The sequence below is a fragment of the Schistocerca americana genome, chromosome 4 (genome assembly GCF_021461395.2).
Source record: "Schistocerca americana isolate TAMUIC-IGC-003095 chromosome 4, iqSchAmer2.1, whole genome shotgun sequence".
NCBI lineage: Eukaryota > Metazoa > Arthropoda > Insecta > Orthoptera > Acrididae > Schistocerca > Schistocerca americana.
In genome coordinates this window covers 215,214,882-215,236,902 of record NC_060122.1, presented here as the reverse complement: position 1 = coordinate 215,236,902, position 22,021 = coordinate 215,214,882, and the positions used below count along the sequence as shown (strand labels likewise).

The 22,021-nt window shown below is 42.3% G+C and overlaps 1 protein-coding gene across 1 annotated transcript in view; it reads left to right on the top strand.

Annotated features, from left to right (window-relative positions):
* The window catches only part of LOC124612850 (glutamate receptor 1-like), a 502,148-nt gene that overhangs the window by 279,266 nt on the left and 200,861 nt on the right, over window positions 1-22,021 (top strand). Inside the window, exon 4 of the mRNA XM_047141279.1 lies at window positions 14,475-14,604. Within this exon, the coding sequence (XP_046997235.1) occupies window positions 14,475-14,604 (130 nt within the window). The remainder of the gene's footprint in view (window positions 1-14,474; window positions 14,605-22,021) is intronic.

Sequence of the window (22,021 nt, the reverse complement as noted above, 5' to 3'; positions counted from 1 at the left end):
AAAGTCATCTTTCTAGTTCGGTCTCAATTCGTGAATCCGACTCTGTAAGGTTAACTTCTGTTATTCGTGAGGCGAGCTTCTCATAGAAACCTGAACCTTACTACCGAAACTCTGAATCAACCTTACCACCGAAACTCTGAATATATTTTTTTTTCTATTATTAGAATTTGGTTATCATCTCCACTTACGCATTTACGTAATTTCATTCCAGATACGCACTTACTTCACCTTCTATGGCATTTTAATGGAGTGATATGTTCTGGTTCTGCGAGCCGATGAAGTAGACACAGAGTGTGGTACTCACATAACTTGTCTGGCCTTAGCCGTTTCATACAGCCAGATGTATGAGGCATTGACATGGTCAATTAGGCGAATTTTCCAGCTTTCATTCTTACCTCTAACCATTCTCAGTCTTCAATACAGATGGTGTGAAACGTTAAATCGCAATATAGATGTCCCAAGGCGTTAATTACAGCAAAAATTTACATTTCAGAAACTGGAAATATGTTTCGAACTATCTGGAGAGAAAAGGTGAAGTCTTCGTGCATGTGGTTTCAGAATTTACCTCCAGCAGGTATTCATACCGTTTAGGGATACCGCCGAATAAAGTAAGAGAAAATTGTACGTGAACACAAGTTTAAAAACTTCTCGTGAGGTATTAAAATTACTTACTTTTATCCGGAACTTAAATAAGGCTGGAAGTCATTGGCATAGAAATTATCTTTTCAGAGGGACAGAGATCGGATTGGCTTATGAGGTGAGTAATAATGACCACAGAGCCAACCCCTCTAGAATTTCTGGGGAATTAGATTTAAGAACGTATATCACTCAAGATAGGACACTGAAGCTTCTACAGTAGCTTTCAAAACATTTCTGATAATAATATCTGTGGAACGTTTGTGAGCAGAATGTTAAACTTTAATATTATCAAATGGTTTTTCTGAAATACAATAATTTTAATATTGCTGGTCTCTTCTTGGTCTATTTTAGGTCATCAATGTATGTTTCACGTCTTTACTGTAGATAATAAACTCGATTATAGTGTGGCCAAAACAGTTTCCTTAAACAGAGTGTAAGGGCTCCTTGTGAACCGCTACATGGTTCTATAAATGTATAGAGGCAGTTTCGCCAACATTTGCGACCGTGTGATAGTGTGGACCCCGGCCGATGAGAGGATTTAGGCATTGTCTTCCCTAGGGCGCCAGTGAGTACGGATGCTCTGAGTAGCATCTCTGTTTGCTGATTTGAAATGTGTGAGAGATTTGTTTGAGCTGCCGGTAGTCACTTTGGTGCGTGGCATTGATAATCGTGCCGCACTAACTATTTCAATCAGGGAAAGGTGTTAATTTCAGTAGTATTTAGTTTATTGGATGAGATCTTTCGTGAGCGCTGCCACCACGTGATGTACCGCTTTAGTTAATTTAGCGTATTATGTATGAATGTGTCGTGTGCTTTGTGGAATGCTTTTGTTAAATTTTATTTAACTTACCGTCCAATTTGTGTTTTATTCCCACGGACATAGTAGCCTGTACTCTGGTCCACGCCGTGTGTTTCTTTGTAAACCATGAGGCTCCAGTTCCACCTCTCGTGTTCGAATTAAGGCTTCAGTTTCATGACAGAGTAGGTGTGTTCTTATTCGGTAAACTTCTTTACAAAATTACTGAGTTGTATGAAATTTTAGAAGTGGACTTTTTCTCTGAAATTGACCGTCGCGCTATGATCCAGTGAGCTTACATATGGAATAGGGAAGCTTTTTTCTAAATTCAATCTTTCGTTGTGTGAGCGGTCAGTGTGAACTTGGTGTGGGTGATCTTGATAAATCGTATCCAGTAATTTAGCAGTCTTGCCCCACATGTGTCGGTCCAGATGCTGCGCTGTATAATGTGCCACGTGTCGATATTCACGCGCTAGCTTTCCAGGTACTGTATTTTAACTTCTGTGTGCATATTACTGTCAGTCAGGAAATAAATGTGAATTATTGCTAAATTCTTTTGTATTACATCTCACAGCGCCATTCCTCTCCCTAGTCAGGATCCTTAAAATCAGTCACTTTGCACCTCCTCTCAGCAATGTTTCAATTTAGCTTTAATCGTCGTGAATGAAGTAATCTGCCCCAGACTGTAGGCCGCCGTTTTCTCAGGGACGTTGCACATCACGAGCTTAAATACAGAGCTATAGAACGCGTCGTCCGCCGCAGTTTCAGTCATTGGTCACTTCAAATCAGCCATCGACAGAGGATCTCGCATTTCCGACATATCTCGTTGCGGCTACTTCCAACACTGCTGCGCGTTCGCATTTAACATTTGTTAACTGTTTGTGTGTCACCTAAAACCGAGCTAAAGTTGGCAGCCGATGTGGCAACACTGTAGCGGCAAGTGACTGTCGTCAACTATCAAGTAATTTTAATCGAACTGTAGCTTGTCAATGCTGAGAACGTGCCACGATACTGGAGAGAATTCATCTCTGATGATCATACATTCCAGAATGATGGCCGATCCTCAAAAACGCTAATCACTGCACTGACAGGGCACCATCAAGATATGCTCAACACTGTCACGAGTGAAGACAGCTCTCACTACTAAAACTGATATCCGCTGGCACCGCCTTTTCCTTGTTACAAACACACACTGCGTGCCGACCGTATCGGCGACTGTAGCAAACTTGAGGTCTTAACAGCCGGAAACACGCCATCCAGCCACTGGTCACCTGACTCTCTAAACCCCGGCTAATTTCCGGCGACACTGAGCAAGCAGCTAAATAACGTACGTCTCTGCCCTCGCTACCCCCAGGAGGAAAAATTAAGACTGTGGTCGATCAAGCCAAGGAGATATCAAGGTGCGGCAAGATCGATAACGACGACTGAAGGAAAATACTGCTGGTGCACAGTTCAGCACTAAATTATAGTCGCCAACTTCTAAAGATTCTTGGAGGGATGAGTAATCATGAGACAAAATTTTTTTTCGGTTTTCTGCAGCAAACAATGCTATTCAGTCGAATGCATTCAGTTTCTTGTAAGGGAATATAGATTCGAAAAGCAAGCTAACTATTTAAACAAAAGTGCACCAGTTCAACAACACTTTGATGTTAGCTATTATTTCAATCAGAAGACTTATCGAAATTTTAAAAGTCTGTGTTGATGCAATATGTACAGGAAAAAATTATTCGTAGCCACTTATTGCTTCTTGGCTATACTCCTTATTTTTATTCAACATTGATTAGATGTACTCGCAAAAAGTACCATAGCTATTCCTAAACTACACCGCTCGTTAAGCATACAATAGGCGGGAACCAGTCAAAAATTGGAAACGTTACAGAACCGTCCGCATATACAAAGCTACAGTACTGTCCATTAAAATTGCTTCACCACGAAGATGACGTGCTAAAGACACTAAATTTAACCGACAGGAAGAAGATGCTGTGATATGCAAATGATTAGCTTTTAAGAGCATTCACGAAAGGTTAGCGCCGGTGGCGACACCTACAACGTGCTGGCAGGAGGAAAGTTTCCAACCGATTTCTCATACACAAACAGCAGTTGCCCGGCGTTGCCTGGTGAAACGTTGTGGCGGTGTCTCGTGTAAGGAGGAGAAATCCGTACCATCACGTTTCCGACTTTGATAAAGGTCGGATTGTAGCCCATCACGATTACGGTTTATGGCATCGTGACATTGCTGCTCGCGTTGGTCGAGATCCAATGACTGTTGGCAGAATATGGAATCGGTGGGTTCAGGACGGTAATACTGAACGCCGTGCTGGATCCCAACGGCCTCGTATCACTATCAGTCGAGATGACAGGCATCTCAACCGCGTGGCTGTAATGGCTCGTGCAGCCACGTCTAGATCCCTGAGTGAACAGATGGGGATTTTTGCAAGACAACAAACATCTGCACGAACAGTTCGACGACGTTTGCAGCAGCATGGACTATCAGCTCGGAGACCGTGGCTGCGGTTACCCTTTTCGCTGCATCACAGACAGCAGCGCCTGCTATGGTGTACTCAGCGACGAACCTGGGTGGACGAATGGCAATACGTCATTTTTTCGGATGAATCCAGGTTCTGTTTACAGCATCATGATGGTCACATCCGTATTTGGCGACATCGCGGTGAACGCACATTGTAAGCGTGTATTGGTCATCGCCATACTGGCGTATCACCCGGCGTGGTGGTACGGGGTGCCATTGGTTACACGTCTCGGTCACCTCTTGTTCGTATTGACGGCACTTTCAACAGTGGACGTTACATTTCAGATGTGTTACGACCGGTGGATCTACCCTTCATTCGATCGCTGCGAAACCCGACATTTCAGAAGGATAATGCACGACCGCATGTTGCAGGCCCTGTACGTGCCTTTCTGGATACAGCAAACGTTCGACTGCTGCCCTGGCCAGCACATTCTCGAGATCTCTCATCAATTGAAAACGTCTGGTCAATAGTGGCCAAGCAACTGGCTCATCACAATACGCCAGTCACTACTCATGACGATCTGTGGTATCGTGTTGAAGCTGCATGGGCAGCTGTACCTGCACACACCATCCAAGCTTTGTTTGACTCAATGCCCAGGCATATCAAGGCCGTTATTACGGCCAGAGGTGGTTGTTCTGGGTACTGATTTCTCGGGATGTATGCACCCAAATTGCGTGAAAGTGTAATCACACGTCAGTTCTAGAATAATATATTTGTCCAATGAATACTCGTTTATCATCTGCATTTCTTCTTGGTGTAGCAATTTTAATGGCCAGTAGTGTACTATCTTAGTCTAAACTCAAAGTCTATATTACGACAATAAATGAATAAGACGATTTTCAATATGTGATTTGCAATATATGACAATAGAGTTCGCGAACAACATTTAGATCGCTAACTACTACTTGAATCAGTAAATTTTGGTGTTATGGATATACAGCGGGGGGAAAAATGTACGGAAATACAGTGAGAAGTGTATGCGTGAACACAAATGAGATGCTAGCCAAGCCTGCAGGTTGCTCTGTTGTGTTTGACCACGAACTGCATCTGTGCAATGCCCTCAATATGTAGCCACCTTCTGGCAGAGCTAACGACCTAGAGTGAAACATGGCGGAAGTTAGGTTATAATTTGAGCAGCCATATTGTGGTGTACGGGCACCATGGATACTCACAACGTCGCATTGCTGCAAAGGATTATGTGACCAGTTTCCCTAATCGGTCCATCCCATGATACAATGTTTAATCTCCATAGGTGATGCTTTGTTCGAAGACTACAGATACCCTGTTCACACAGCTCGCATAGTACAGAAAACGTTTCACAAGCTGAGAATGAATTGTGGCATCTCCGCTCTTTACTATCGTCACCACACCTCAGTCCTACTGACCCTTTGTGATCTACTTTGGAGATAAGGGGGCGTTTAAAATCCACCTCCAACATCGTTACCTGAACATGCCACTAATTTGCAGAGAGAATGATGTGTGATTCCCATGAAAACCAGAAAAAACTCTGTATTTATCCATTCTGAAACGACTGGAAGCTGTTTTTAACACCAACTATTTTTCCGCAACGTATTAATCGTGGAAATGTGTTGTGTTTTGATTTTACCATGTTTTTATACATCCCTGAATTCTGCTGGTTTCGCAGGACGGAGCGGATAAGATTATAGTTGTGGAAAGGGGCCAAAATCCGTTACTGTCAGTTGCATAAAACATAAAAACTTTATTTTCCTACAACAATCATACATGCCCTTAAAGCATTCAAAAACAATACGGCTGAAGGCCCGAATACAAGTTATTAAAATTGCCTAAAGGAATACACGGCTGAAGACCTTAGCTACAAAATTTTATATAAAAACTCGGCTGAAGGCCACACACTGGAGATAGATGAACTGAGGCTTATGGCCTGCAAAATAATGATTTCCAAAGAGCAAAGCTTTTTTTAAAATTTAGTTTGAGGAAGAATCTTCTAAGCTTTCATTTAAGGCGGCTGAAGACCTTATTTTAAAATTAAATAAAATTAATAGGCGGCTGAAGGCCTCGCAAAGTACTTGAGACAAAATCACAATCTAAAAACAACAGAACAATGGTGCTTAGAAGTGTTCCGAGGGTCGGCCTGAAGAGGTAACTCTAACGTAAGGTTAGGTGTGGTAGGCAGCCAAGAACAAGTTTAAGTAATCAGACGGCAACTCGACTCCGGGACGGCTGAAGGACCGACCAACAACCTAAGCAATTCCCTTCCGCCAACCAACGGCACGATAACGGAAAATATCAGCCTAAGAGGAAGATACCAGCAGCACTACGTCCTCAAGATTGGCTTTTAAATACAGCCAAGGCACAATAGACTCTCAAAAATATAACTACCACCAAGGCTAGAATGAAATTTTCACTCTACAGCGGAGTGTGCGCTGATATGAAACTTCCTGGAAGATTAAAACTGTGTGCCGGACCGAGACTCGAACTCGGGACCTTTGCCTTTCGCGGGCAAGTGCTCTACCAACTGAGCTACCCAAGCACGACTCACGCCCGGTCCTCACAGCTTTACTACTGCCAGTACCTCGTCTCCTACTTTCCAAACTTTACAGAAGCTCTCCTGCGAATCTGCAGAACTAGCACTCCTGAAAGAAAGGATATTGCGGAGACATGGCTTAGCCACAGCCTGGGGGATGTTTCTAGAATGAAAATTTCCACGCTACACTCTACTGCTTGGGTAGCTCAGTTGGTAGAGCACTTGCCCGCGAAAGTCAAAGGTCCCGAGTTCGAGTCTCGGTCTGGCACACAGTTTTAATCTGTCAGGAAGTTTCCTAACACCAAGGCTGTCGAACTACACGCCATGCCGGACAGCATCAATACAGCGAGGAAACACATACTGGCTGCTCTGTCCCAACCGACCGACAGCCTACTCCAGTATGCAGACAGCATTGATAACTGCTCAGTGCAAATCACAAAAGCTACACACAGTTCTACGTAAACACTTGTACCAAGAACTCCGACAATCCTAAAACCAATCACTGTGGAACAACAAGGAGAAATCACAAGTCGACACACACAGAGTTTCCATAAGCGGTCGGCGACCAAATGCATGTCATCCGATAAGACGACCGGTTCTGCTGGTTCGCAGGAGAGCTTCTGTAAAGTTTGGAAGGTAGGAGACGAGGTACTGGCAGAAGTAAAGCTGTGAGTACCGGGCGTGAGTCGTGCTTCGGTAGCTCAGATGGTAGAGCACTTGCCCGTGAAAGGCAAAGGTCCCGAGTTCGAGTCTCGGTCGGGCACACAGTTTTAATCTGCCAGGAAGTTTCATATCAGCGCACACTCCGCTGCAGAGTGAAAATCTCATTCTGGAAACATCCCCCAGGCTGTGGCTAAGCCATGTCTCCGCAATATCCTTTCTTTCAGGAGTGCTAGTTCTGCTGGTTCGCAGGAGAGCTTCTGTAATGTTTGGAAGGTAGGAGACGAGGTACTGGCAGAAGTAAAGCTGTGAGTACCGGGCGTGAGTCGTGCTTCGGTAGCTCAGATGGTAGAGCACTTGCCCGTGAAAGGCAAAGGTCCCGAGTTCGAGTCTCGGTCGGGCACACAGTTTTAATCTGCCAGGAAGTTTCATATCAGCGCACACTCCGCTGCAGAGTGAAAATCTCATTCTGGAAACATCCCCCAGGCTGTGGCTAAGCCATGTCTCCGCAATATCCTTTCTTTCAGGAGTGCTAGTTCTGCTGGTTCGCAGGAGAGCTTCTGTAATGTTTGGAAGGTAGGAGACGAGGTACTGGCAGAAGTAAAGCTGTGAGTACCGGGCGTGAGTCGTGCTTCGGTAGCTCAGATGGTAGAGCACTTGCCCGTGAAAGGCAAAGGTCCCGAGTTCGAGTCTCGGTCGGGCACACAGTTTTAATCTGCCAGGAAGTTTCATATCAGCGCACACTCCGCTGCAGAGTGAAAATCTCATTCTGGAAACATCCCCCAGGCTGTGGCTAAGCCATGTCTCCGCAATATCCTTTCTTTCAGGAGTGCTAGTTCTGCTGGTTCGCAGGAGAGCTTCTGTAATGTTTGGAAGGTAGGAGACGAGGTACTGGCAGAAGTAAAGCTGTGAGTACCGGGCGTGAGTCGTGCTTCGGTAGCTCAGATGGTAGAGCACTTGCCCGTGAAAGGCAAAGGTCCCGAGTTCGAGTCTCGGTCGGACACACAGTTTTAATCTGCCAGGAAGTTTCATATCAGCGCACACTCCGCTGCAGAGTGAAAATCTCATTCTGGAAAACGATAGTGCTCTTATCGATACGCGCTGCTGTTGCCACTCATGAGCAGGCAAGGGCAGGCAAGCCAGTATGTTAGTGACGCCAGTAGATCGAATAAGAGACGAGGCGACAGGTCCGTAAAGACAACCTGTCAAGCAAGAAACGGCATGAACACGAGCCGCGCACGGCTCAATCTGTATTTATTCAACAACTCCATGGCTCCAGATGCACGTGATAAATGTTAGGAGGCTTTCTTCCTCTACATCTACGGCCGCACTAGTTTAAAAACAGGTGTTGTCGAAGATCTCTAGATGCTTTATTTAATTCTTCCTTGTCACTTTCTAAGCATACTATCGCGGTATATGATCTCTAAAGGTCTATCAGGTCAAATTTTCGGGGCTTACAAAACTGTGACCATTCGTGTTGCCCTTCTTTGTTTGCCAACAGTATCAGTTGTATGTCCGATCTGGTGCGGCTCGCACAACTTAAGCAGTATTCTGGGTGTGGTCGCAAGTGTGTAAACTGGCTGCCTTTTTCTAATATCCTGCCAGTGAAGCGAAATCTACACCGGCTCTACCTACGGCTAATCCTACATGACCGATCCATTTCGTATCCATACAAATTTTTATACGCAGGATACCACGTCGTTTTCTTGTTTTGTGAAGGGAATAATTTTATATATTTAAACATTTAAGTTACCATATTTTAACCCCTTCAAATTTTATCGACATCTGACTATATATTTGTGCAGTGTAATTTATAAATTACTTCGTTACAGATAACTGCATCATGTGCGAAAACTGCAAGGGTACTATAAATATTGTCTGCTAGTTAATTAATATACATTGTGAACATCAAGAGTCGCTACACACTTCCCAGGGGTACTCCCTAACTTACTTCAATATCTGTCGATAACTCACCATCCAACGTATGATGTCATACCCTTCATACCAAGAAGTGGTCACTCCAGACGCAAATTTCTCTTGAATCCCCATGTGACAGTGAGAACGCATAGCTTACGTCAGAATCGTTTGTGCTTGAATTAAGAACCTGTCTTCTGCCTACAACTGGTCGGCACAGCTCTCTACAGTACAAGTGATCCGTCACATTGGCAAATCATGTACACCCGCAAGGAACGTATACAGGCAACAGGTGATCGACTATGCTTGTCTGTCACACGATTGTGGTACATATTTAGATGTAAAAGATGCTATTCTAGTATGACGCACTTCTCAGGTGTTTTCTAGAAAACGAGATTTAAAGATTTATAGTCCTCCTGAACACTTAACGAGAGCCGCAACCGTCGAGGAGTAGCATCGACGCGCGCTAGAAATCTGTACTTACTGCGTTCGACTCACATCGGTTTCTTTCCAATCTTCCACCAAACGCATATATTGCTGTAACGAATCGTGTATCTTCTGAAGCGAGCAAATAATAGTAATGGTGATCGATTTGACTATGAATCCAAAATAAACTCATTGAAATGATTCAGTGGTGAGTGAATGAAGGACAATAGCATGTCCTTGAGGATCACACTGAAAACCCTTCCACTTAAGATCTATATTCACAAAAGGAACTGCACTCTCTTGTGTGGTGTTTAATCTGATCCTTGAGAAAATCTTAAGAGAGAATATAGTTGAAGAGTGTAATGGATTACAGCTAGTAGGTGGCAGACGTCGTAGTGATAGTGAGGGAAAGTGAAAAAATCTAGGGAAGATTTTGAAAGGTGTTGACATGCTAGTAAGTAAAGCAGGACTAGTCATCAATTCAACAGAAAAAGCAAAGCACACAAGTAAGCAGAACGAAATATTCACAAGAGTACTTCACAGGTAACACTTTCAAGTCTTTTGATCAGTTTAAGGACCTGGGAAGCTGATAAAATTGTTGAAGTCAAATATTGAAAGAAATTTTGCTAGGCCCATACGCCTATATAGTTTGAGTCATACTTGTCAATTTAAAGCCTTATCATATTGCAGAAAAGTGAAAATTTACAGTGCCATTATAGGTCCCAGCTTGACGGACTTAATGAAAGGTGAACCACTTATGGTTGGTACACTAAGATACAAAGCTAATGTACTTTAGTTTGCCCCTTCATACAAACAATCCCTCCTCAGTCATTCAAAATTAGGTCACTGACTTGCACAGTGTTTGCACAAGTAGTGGGTGGAGTGTCTTGCTGTTTCCTCTTCCTTCACGCTTGTTCCATCGCTTTATAATTGTTCGATCCACAGGTAGTGAATGAATATCTCCAAGAATTTTGAGTCGCGGTGCACCTACAGAGCACGAATATTGGATGAGAGAACGCAGTACGTCAATGGTACAAATGGAGAACGCCACAGCTATGTTTCCTTCACATGACGTGGCAAAGCCGAGATCGGCAACAGGGGAAGAGAACATGACATATAAGATTTCTCCAGCACACTAAACTATACGTCTTAAACATGATCAGAACAAGAGTACTGATACCTAATGACATACCCGACTATTTAGTTAAGCTTCAATCACTCAGTAAAATAAGAAATGTATGTTTTGCCTGTATTTTATGAAGCTGAGAAATGTTGAGTCAGGCGGTTGGTGCTACCTGTTTCTCACTATCTTTTTTGAATTCCGTTTAATATTAACCAATGCACGTTGTAAGTCACGCTCAGAGTTCCCTCTTACTATCGTACACCTACGGCTTGTGGCGATCGGAATGGGTATCTTAAAGTTTTTCACCAGTGATGATTAACACTCGGGACCAGTCATTCAACAAAACTATTACCAGCCGTATTGTCTTCAAGGAGCCAAACATATTGTATTCTAACTGAAATTTAACTTTCTGAAAGTATTTTTTCTTTCTCCGAAAATAGTCTTAGAGCTATGCTTTTCAAATTGTCGGCTTTTCAAATTAGGAATACAGCTGCTGATTAAATTTGCTACTCACCGAACAGTCCAAGGGTTTATTGCAGGATCGTGGTGTCCTATGGAACAATATTTCGGCGGTCAGACATGTCGCCATGGTCAAATGTGCTAATGAATTGAGCTACTGAGCATCGCATCGCAGATTAATCGTTGAGTTTCTGGAAACCGGGTTTTGTGTAGTTTGCAGACCATTGAACTATGAATCCGGAAACGCTTGTTGAAACTTGTTCTGCAACTATTCTGGTTGGCGACGGGTTTGCTGTTTATCTGTAAACAACAGATTCAACATTTACGCAACAAAGCAATACTAGTGTTGTACTTTCCCGCAAGGCTACATTGAGAAGATGCAGAACACGCTATAGGACGACTCCTACAGAAAGATAAACGCTGACCCCACAAAGAAGATGGAGATAAGACTAGGACTCTTCTCAAGAACACAGATTTACCAGAGAGTGTCGCCAAGAAAATATTATCTCGACGACCCGCACTTCTTGCACGTCCAGCATTCCGCTCCGCTGTTAGCAACAGTAGGGTACCTACATATTTGCTAGCAAAATACCCGACGGAAATACTTAGCCCTTATGAGGAAATGCCTTTATCAAATCAACAATCCTGCGGATTTTGTACGATGCCTTTACAACATCAGTGTGGTAGACTCAGACATTGTGATGAGTTTTGACGCCGTTTCGTTACAGTGTCACAAGGGCTTAGTTGTGAGAACTACGAGAAGATCACCGACCTCTTGGGGGGGGGGGGGGGGGGGGGGGGTATGGCAGCTGATTCTGATGTAGGGTATATGGTGGAGGCAGAACACACATACCCTATTAGTTTGCATGATGCGCACGCTGATTTGCTTCTGTGTCCAGAGCCACTAGTTCCGCGAGGAGGCTCCATGCCAAAACTGATGACAACACTGGGGGATAAGCGGAGATACATCTTTCATTATCGTAACCTACAGTAGTGTCTCAGCTGGGGTATCGAGCTGGTTAGAATCACCCTATCTCCTTCAAGCAATCCCCCTGGTTGAACGAGTATATCGACTGGAATACTAGACAGTGAGCTTCCATGACGTGCGACTTTCAGAAATATTTTTATGAATGAGTGAATTATTCAATTTTCGGTAAAACAATGGAGAATTTGAGGGAACAAGGTGAAATTTTGATTAGAACAGAATGGGACGGGAGTTATGGCGTAAGGAAATGCATTGCCAGACAAAATTACTTTGTATGGATACAGACAGCTTCATCTATTTGGTGAAGAACTGCAATCCTTATGAAGTAATGAGGTGCCATGGGAATGAATTCGACATGTCCTCAGCGTCCCGACCTCAAGTACTTTTAGTTTAATAGAGAATACCATGCTCAAACGGAAGGAGTCGCAATGGGCAGTCCACTCTTGCCTGTGGTCGAGAATTTGGTTCAAATGGCTCTGAGCACTATGGGACTTAACTGCTGTGGTCATCAGTCCCCTAGAACTTAGAACTACGTAAACCTAACTAACCTAAGGACATCACACACATCCATGTCCGAGGCAGGATTCGAACCTGCGACCGTAGCGGTCACGCGGTTCCAGACTGAAGCGCCTTTAACCACACGGCCACACCGGCCGGCAGGTCGAGAATTTGTATATGGAGTACTTCGAGGATGAAGTCGTTGCGTCATCCAAACCGAAAACCACTTTTTTCCCTTTATGCAGGTGACACGTTCATCATCTGGCCCCATGCAAGGAATAAACTCCTTGACTTCCTTACGTATTTGAACTCCATACGCTCCAACATCGAATTAATTATTTAGACCGAAGCAGCAGGAAGATTACCATTCCTGGACGTGATCTTCAAAAGAGGAGCTGATGGTACATTGGGCCACGGTGTGTATCGGAAGAAAACTCTCACTGGCCTGTGTTTTCATGCAGACAGCTCTCACGAAGCTACGCAGACAAATGGGGTACTAAAAAACTAGTGTGTAGGGGACGCAATGTTTCACACTCAAAGTCTGCCCCCGGTGCCGGAAAACCTCAGAACCGTGTTCCAAAAAAGTGGGTACGCAGAATGGCAGATTAGTCGCGCTCTCCGCCCCACCACAACAGAACAGCCTGTGGAGACAGAAGAAGTCACGGAGGTAAAGGCAGTCACTGCCTTTATACCGTTCAGTAGTGCACTGTCGAGAAAAATCGGAGACATGTTGAAGAAGCACCGAGTGCCCGTCCAGTAAAACACGAGCATTATTCTAAATTGTCAAAGATGGTCTCAGTTTGCGGTTGGCCGGCGTACGCCAGATTCTGTGCCAATGTGTAAAGACATATATTGGACAGGCAGAGGGCACCGTCGAAGATCGTTGCCGAGAACACCAGAGGCACACCCAACGTATCCCAACATTTCAGCAGTGGCAGAGTACTGTTTATTCGAGAATGACGTGATGGGGTACGAATGAACCATGATCCGGGCACAGACTTCCAAATACTAGGAAAGTGTCGTTAGGGAGGTCGTATAAATTCGCACGAGGAATAATCTTATCAACCGAGAATGTGGCTGTAATCTCAGCAAAATTGATGAACCAATACTGAGTTTAATTAAGAAAACTATCAACAAATAGAAGTATCTGGAGGCCAGGGCGGACAGAGAACTTAAACCTGTGCTACTATAGACGCCGACGCTAGCGTCTCCGCGACCGCCGATGCGCGGCCGCGGGCGCGGACCGCGGAGGGAGCTGCTCGCGGGGCATGGTATATAAGTCGGTCCCACGCTCTCAAGCGCTAGCACGCCTGACGTTGGTGACATGTCAGATCGAGAATTATTGTGCCCGTTGGACACCACGAACCGGCAGTACCCGTGGACTGTTCGATCAACAAATACACCCGGAGAAACTGAGTATCACAAATTTACTGCAGATTGGAAGTGCTGACTGCAAACACTGGATTGGCAGAAAAAGAATTAAACAGAAAAGTAAAAGTTGACTGTAGTGAATCTGGTGAACTGCACAGAGTTCTCAAAACAAAACTGTGCCTGTATATGCCTTCTGACATTAACTTCACACGCAGAAAGCCTTCAGAGCTCTGAAGACTGCAGTGGATGGAGCTAGCATGTATTATACGTCAAGTTGTTACAGTGTTATTCCACTGTGAAGATGATTAACGATCAAAAAGTGATTTTGAATAAGTGTATTGTAAGACAGCACAGTGTTTACCATGCATTTCTTCCAAGACAGCGTACTGTTATTATGTTGGCGAAGGTGGAGTTAACCTAATAACCATTAAAATGTGGTCGGGTACTGATGATAGAGATTATTTCCCTAAAATCGATTAGGGTCATGACTCTGCCACAGTCGAATACTTTTCGTTTTTGTCCCTGGGGACCACTGCCAGCTACAACGTACTGCTCGTTGTCTGTTCCAGGCGTTGGCCCCAACGTCCGGCCTGCTGGACTACGCGCTCAGCATGCGGCCCGACTACCACCAGGCCATCATCGACGTGGTGAGGTACTACGGCTGGACTAGCGTCGTCTACCTGTACGACTCCAACGACGGTGAGCTGCATCCCACTTTAACACATTAGTTCAAAGCACATAGATTATGATTTAAGGGAGAATCTGTGGGTTTTCCAAGAAATTCGAGCAGGGCGGGAGGCGGGTGGAGGGGGGGAGGAAGCTATCATTTTCCATTTAAAGCTTGTTGTTGCTGTTGTTGTTGTTGACTCCAATCTAAAGCGCAGTGTGGTGGAACTCTCCATGCTACTCTGTCCTGTGCAAGCTTCTCCATCTCCCAATAACTACTGCAGCTTAAATCATTCTGAACTTGCTTACTGTATTCATATCTTGGTCTTCCCCCTGTGCAGTCTTCTCCATCTCCAAATAACTGCTGCAGCTTAAATCACTCTGAATCTGCTAACTGTATTCATCTTTTGGTCTCTCGCTGCGAATTTTACCTCCCACACATTCCTCCAGCGTTAAAATTGTGATCGCTTGATGTGTCAGGATGTTTTCTATCAACGAATCCCTTCTTCTAGTTATGTTGTGTCACTTACGTCTTTCCTTTCTTTCCTGTCGAATCCTTTTCAGTACCTACCCTTTAGTTACGTGATCTACCCATCTAATCTTCAGTCTTCTTCTGTAGCATCACATTTCATTCTTCTTCTGTAAACTGTTTATCGTCCACGTTGCGCTTCCATACATGGCTACACTCCCTACAAACACTTTCAGAAAAGACTTCCTAACACTTAGATCTATATTCGATGCTAAAAGATTTCTCTCCTATAGAAACGCTTTTCTGGTCATTGCCTGTCTGCATTTTATATCCTCTCTACTTCGGCCATCATCAGTTACTTTGCTGTCCGAATAGCAAAACCTGTCTACTAGTTAAAGCGTCTCGTTCCGTAATCTAATTCCGTCAGCATCACCATATTTGATTCGACTACATTCGATTATCTTTGTTTTTCCTTTCCTTGATGTTCATCGTATATTCTCCTTTCAAGTGACTGTTCATTCCGTTCAGTTGCTCTTCCAAGTCCTATGGTGTCTCTGACAGAATTACATTTAAAGTTTACAATAGCTTACATATGTAATTTATTGACTAAAAGCCTTCGTGACACCACTGAGGCTGTGTTATTTGCATTAATGTTTTATTCTTCAGTACTGGTCGAATTCTTCCACACAGACGTTACCAACAGTCATGTAGGATAAAGTCTCAAATTGTACCACTTTCAGCATTTTTATGATTTTAATGAAGTCTAATATACGAGAGCGTGCTGAAAAATATTTCCTCTGAATTTTTTGTGAAGAGACTTAAGACTTTTAAATAAAACCAATGTTACTGACATTCTGCACCTTTATTCTTATTGTCTACGTACCTACAGCCCTCTGCCACCACACGCCTCCGAATTGTAGCGTGTAACATGGTGGTGTGTGGAGTAACTGCGGCAGAACGTGAGGGACACCATGCTGTAATAGATTTCGTCCTCACACGTGGCACCCTCTCCTTCAGCATGACAATACTAGATAGCACACGAGCACTGTAACATATGCAACAATCCTACACCTTGCGTTCACTCTATCCAGGCATGGGCAATCTTTGGTGACACCTGAGGTGAGTCATATACTAATATAAGCTAATGAGCCGAATCCTCACGTGACGCAACGATGAAGTCAATACTATAGGGTCCTTGACGTTTAACGTTTATGGGGAAACACAGCGATACGTATTAACCCAATTCCCTATACGCCACGACAACTGACAGAGCCTCAAATCATTCGTTTTTGAGGGTAAATTCATTTATATTGAGCCTTTCTTCACATGTTTACTTTTATTTATGCACCATGAATGTTTATTCACTTATAATGTTTTTACGACAGCAAGCTTAAAACTATCCGTTGCAAAATACTGCAGCGCCTTGCTCTCCCTCCCACAAATTACTTCCGCTGGCAGCGTTGCAACCAATCGCGAGCAGTACCCGGCCCGTGAGTTGCCGATTTCCCACCAGCAGTCCCGACTTGGCCCATCTAATTTTTATCTGTTTCCAAAAAGTAAAGAATACCTTCAAGCACCTCACTTTGATTGTTGTGGACCTCCGAAGGCAGAAGTGAGGAAAACTGGGAGAAATATATTCGATGCCAGAGTGACTGTTGAGCAAACAATATATAGACATGAAAAACAAAGATGTAGAATGTTAATAACATTTGTTTTGTTTTAATAGCTTTCCGAGTTTCCACATAAAAATGAGGAGATATTACTTCTCAGCATGCCATCGTACATTATTAAAATATAATACCAATAATGTGTAGACCAGTCTCAGACACATACGTCGAAAATATCGAAAATAAACGTTCAATTTAAAGCGTATAACACAATAGATAGAGGTGCAAAGTAGTAAAATTCATCAGCAGGACTTCTTAATTGTGCCACTGTTATAATTCGTACTGCTAAAATACACCTCCATTATGTAAAACATTAAGCTACTTTTGCAATTACACTGAACACCCAATATCAGCTACTAATTCAGGTTTGCAGCTATCACTTACTTTCGCACATTGGGTATGGAATCGTACACAACATTTGACGAACTTAATTTATTCGTCTTGGTAAATTTCGAAGATCTTGTAGAACCAACTCGAAGACCTGTGACCAGTTTTCATTTTACCGGTTTTCGTTTTCTTAGTCTCTCTTTGTCTTTCTCAGATTGTTTGTCAATGAGGAGCCTCTCCTAAGGACTACGAATGATCTCAACAGCAGACGCTGCTGCTCTGTTTCTTATTCTTTTTTGTAGACTAGAGATAGGAGAGATGTCTTGTGGGCTTACTAACACTCTCCTACTACAGGTTCGTTTTGTGGGAGCTGAGGAACTCAGGAGTGTATAATTTCGATTAGTCTGATTTTCGTGGAAGTTCTTGACTTGTCTATTCACTCATTTCATCCAACTTATTTCTTCCACATGATCAGGTATTGAATTTAATTAGCATGATATCCGAAAACCAACAAACGTGTGGATCGAAAGATCAGATTCCAGTTTTGGAGAAGCCACTGACAGCATTTTGTACGGTCTCAGCCCTACCACATGGATCTTCTAACAGCTCAGAAATACTTGCTGTCAGGATCTTGTGAAGCCACTTGTCAGCTGCTTTGTTGTAATGAGGTGCAAAAGGCTTAAAATATGCAACGACTGTTGGTGTGTGTAAACAGGCAAAGCATGATTACTCTAATACTACTAGCTAAAGTTCTAACAAGCAACACATACAGCATTACAGTATGTTGGTAGATTAGTTGCTGTATAGAATAGGTGGATAAAATATATATAGCAAAAATGATTTTAAAATGCACAGGCGCAGTGTGTAAGAAACGTGGTGCTACAATTTTAAGACGATGCTATGCTTTTTAAAGTTAATTTTTTCTGCACAGACACTAGAGTGGTTTTAAATGCTTATGTTCAATATTACTACTGAACAAGTACGATTATATTCTTACAAATTACAGACAGACTTTACATATCCAGAAATGTACGTATGCTTAGCTTCACAAAAAATATTTACTTTCTCAGAGCACAAGATAAACTTTAACCGCTCTATGGCAAAATTGTCACTGGTTTGTCGAGCTGTTAATGAAGAACAACTTGATACAGCCTAATACACGGTCTGTCTAATATACGGCATTACCATGCAGAGTAGTTTGCTGTATATGTTAGTGGCACCATATATAATATGGTGCAATTTATAAGACTTTATCCTACAAATGATCCCCTGTAGCCAATACCAGAGTAAACCTGAAACTATTGTTAAAAAGTAAAATATAGAAACCTGTTCCACTGGAACATAGCCATATATGGCTGTCAATCAAATTGCGTCAAATAATAATAGCTCGCTCAGCTCACGTTTATCCTCAAAGTGGAATACACAATAAAAATTCCATTGTCTGAACCCGTATAGGCCTAAACGATGAGTCGTTCGGCTACCTGTCTTGCGGGCTAAATCAAAAAAAATTCCTGTGTGGGAGAGGAACATCAAAGATATCATACATCAGTACAGGAAAGTACATTTAATAACTATATTCCGTTTGCTAATAGGTGCGATCACAATAACCTGTTACTGTTTGTTGCTTTACAACCTTTAGTCAACTGGTAACGTCCGTGAACAACAGCACCTTTATTTACGACTGTGTGTATCCTCTGATGTTAGTAAGTAGATGGTGATATGTAAGCGACACTTTGTAGTAACCACGTGGTTTAAATTGACCAGTGGTGACGAATCACATACTTTATTCAAATGCATCAACAGCGGCGTTTCATGAATATGAACACAAGTGCAAAGAAAACAACGTAATTTATTAAAAGTGAAAAATTCAAAAAGTCATTAAATTGTACTTTGAACAGTGATGAAATAGCGGATATGGGTAGATTGAATTTTCTTGTAGTAGAACGAAAACTCATTCACAGGTGTCAAGCGTGGTACAAGGGAGGATACGTTAAATACTGTCAGTATTAAAATGGTCAAAATATGTAAACCAGTTCCGTATAAACCACTTAAAGCACTTAATTCCACATCGATAAATTAACGAATATTTATGCCTATCTTCATTACCGTCACTAGACATTTAACAACTCGTGTAGGAAAAAGGAGTGCTTTAAGCTTTACCATGACATTCCGCAATCAGCCTTAGGCACACATGTTACCGCTGCCAGCTACTGCAGTTGGTCGTCGTCCCTTGCGTCTCCAGTCTCACTGAATTGAGAAAAGAACTTTCGTTCCTAAACCATATATTTCCCTGGCTACATATCTCATCCACCCCTCTTTAATATTCATTGCGGTTATCAGTGCTCCTTTCAGGTCACTTTATTGCCAGATCAATCTGTTTGAAACAATCTAGCAATTCCCAAGATGCACGTCTTCATTTCTCGTTTAACAACAGTAATTTTGTACATGGTTTCATATTTAAACATCCACGTCCCACTACTGTAAGTCAAATCTATTAAATCATTTATAGTAAACTTTTTGTTTCAGATGTATAAGACACTTACTTTGAAAACTGTTTAATCTGCCAAAAACGCTAGAGAATAGTTTTTACACTTTTGTCTAGTTATTTTGAATGTTACTGATTTAGTTATTCATTCATTCAGTGTGTAGTGGAACTGGCAGCAGGACTGGAGCCTGGGAGCGATTAACTGATAGTTGGGTTTTTTTTTTTTGACAACAAGTTTGAAAATACAAGAACAGATTATAAATGCCTGTCATTATCAACTGGAGGGTGATCATGAATTCAAAGTAAAGAGAGCTTCAGACAAGAAGTTTTCACTGCCGGCAGTCAACTCAGACACCTGCGGCACTTCTTGATGGTACCCACCTTTATGACTCTTTGCTGCCATGAGGACACAATTATATTTTGTAATGGTTTACTCTCTTTTCATCATGAGTCCGTTACGATGATACAAAAACAAACGTGCGGTTTATTGCACAGCATGATTTTATTACGTGTAAACTGAGGATCCGAAGATGGTAGCTTAGCCCTGCCGAAACCAGCAATCCAGTGTATCTACTTGCGATCAAGGCAATAAAAATTTCATATCTGGAGCTTTCTTTACACAACAGATGACCACAAAACGGTTATCAGTCACAAAATTCACTTGATATCAAACAATTGAGAAGTTACACACGATACTACACAAAAATCTCATAAACAAACGAATTTTGAATTTGTTCAGTTCAGAACACCGCCCCTCCTGGCAAACTCCTGAACTGTTACATATTTAATAATATTCCTTCTATGCATTACTACCAACACCTGACATGTGTCCTCCATACATATTATAAAAATGAATGTATGTACGTATGCGTGCATCATATTCTCTCCTAAACTACTGGACTGGTGTCAACCAAATTTGGTAAAGATATCCCTTACTGTCAGGCAACAATCGCTGTCGGGGTAAGAACCGCGTACCCGCTATAGTTCAGGAGAACGCCGTCCCAAGCAGTGAGATGCGTGAGAAACTCTCTCATCATGCATGACGTTTCAATTTATTACTTCTATGGTACTATCTATTCGCAATACACGCATGCTGCTGAATGCACATACAAAATTGTATCAAGGTACCAACAACTCGGACAGCCGAATTAAATAAAAGAAATCCATGAAATCTGGCAGTACTTTTGATAGCGTTCAGCTGCGAAGCATAAACGGTTGCAGGCGAAAGCAGTAGCCATCTACAGAGAGACGAAGAGGCGTTGTTATAGACAGCAACTGCGCCCAATGTACAAAAACGGCCCGGGATCATGTTTCTTAATATGGATGTTGTACTTATACATCTGTACATTTTGAAAGTTTCATAGTACGGCTGTTTCACAATTTCAGTGGTGTTTTCACAAATATATGGAAATGAAATATTTTTCGATGCTTCACTATAAACACAGTTATTTTATTTATATTTTTGTCTCTAACAGAAAATTGGCACAATGAATACCCGGTCAACCCCTACTTTGTCAGATAGTATTAATAATAAACTGAGACATCTTGCCTGCTGCTGAAGTTTTACGGCATGGGCAGAGAAATTATGGTAAGAGATAAACTTATATTTTGTGAGCGATGTTAGCGAGAAAAAAATTTGAAGAGATTTGAAATTATCTGTAGAGTTTTCGGCAAGTCGCTCTCATCCCAAAATACTGGATGAATATAGTGAGTCAGCTGTGTCAAGACATAAGCACAGTTTCTGTAAATAGTAGTTTAATTACTTTCTTAAAATTTTAACTTAATATTTCACCTCTTAATGAGTAGATCGTAACAACATTTGAAGTTTTTAAATTCGGTTGATAGTTACGATGCCCGCTTGAAGCTCTTCGATATAGGTCCTGGAACTTGCACTTTGTGATCGGTTTAGATGTTTTTCAGTCTTTGTTGCACATTATTATTTCTTACTCTGATTACGTGTTTCGGCTAACTGCCATCATCGAATCGAATACTTTAAAATATCAGTACAAAGTAAGCACCTATACACCATACGAGTATGTACTATTTGACGAAGTTCTCTATAACGATGTTTTAAAGCATTCGATTCGACGATGGCAGTTAGCCTAAACACGTAATCAGAGTCAGAAGTAATAAAGTGCGACCAAGACCGAAAATTTTTGTGGTTTTGCGTAATATTGATCCGTTAAGACAAGTTAGTCTCAAATTCCTGGTGTCGAATGTGTTGGACATATAACTGCAGGGCACCTTTGATGTTGACAACGTGCATAAACGACTTGTCAGATAGGATCAGCTGCAGTATCCGATTGTTCACTGGCTGTTCTACAGCAAAAGAGACAATGTAGCAGTAACTAACTGCAGACAAAAAATTTCTCAGTCAATCCAACATCTCTTAAAAGTTTAAATAGTTGAATTATAAAGAGTGATACACTATGTAATCAAAAGTATCCGGACACCCTCAAAAACATACGTTTTTCATATCAGGTGCACTGTGCTGCCACATAC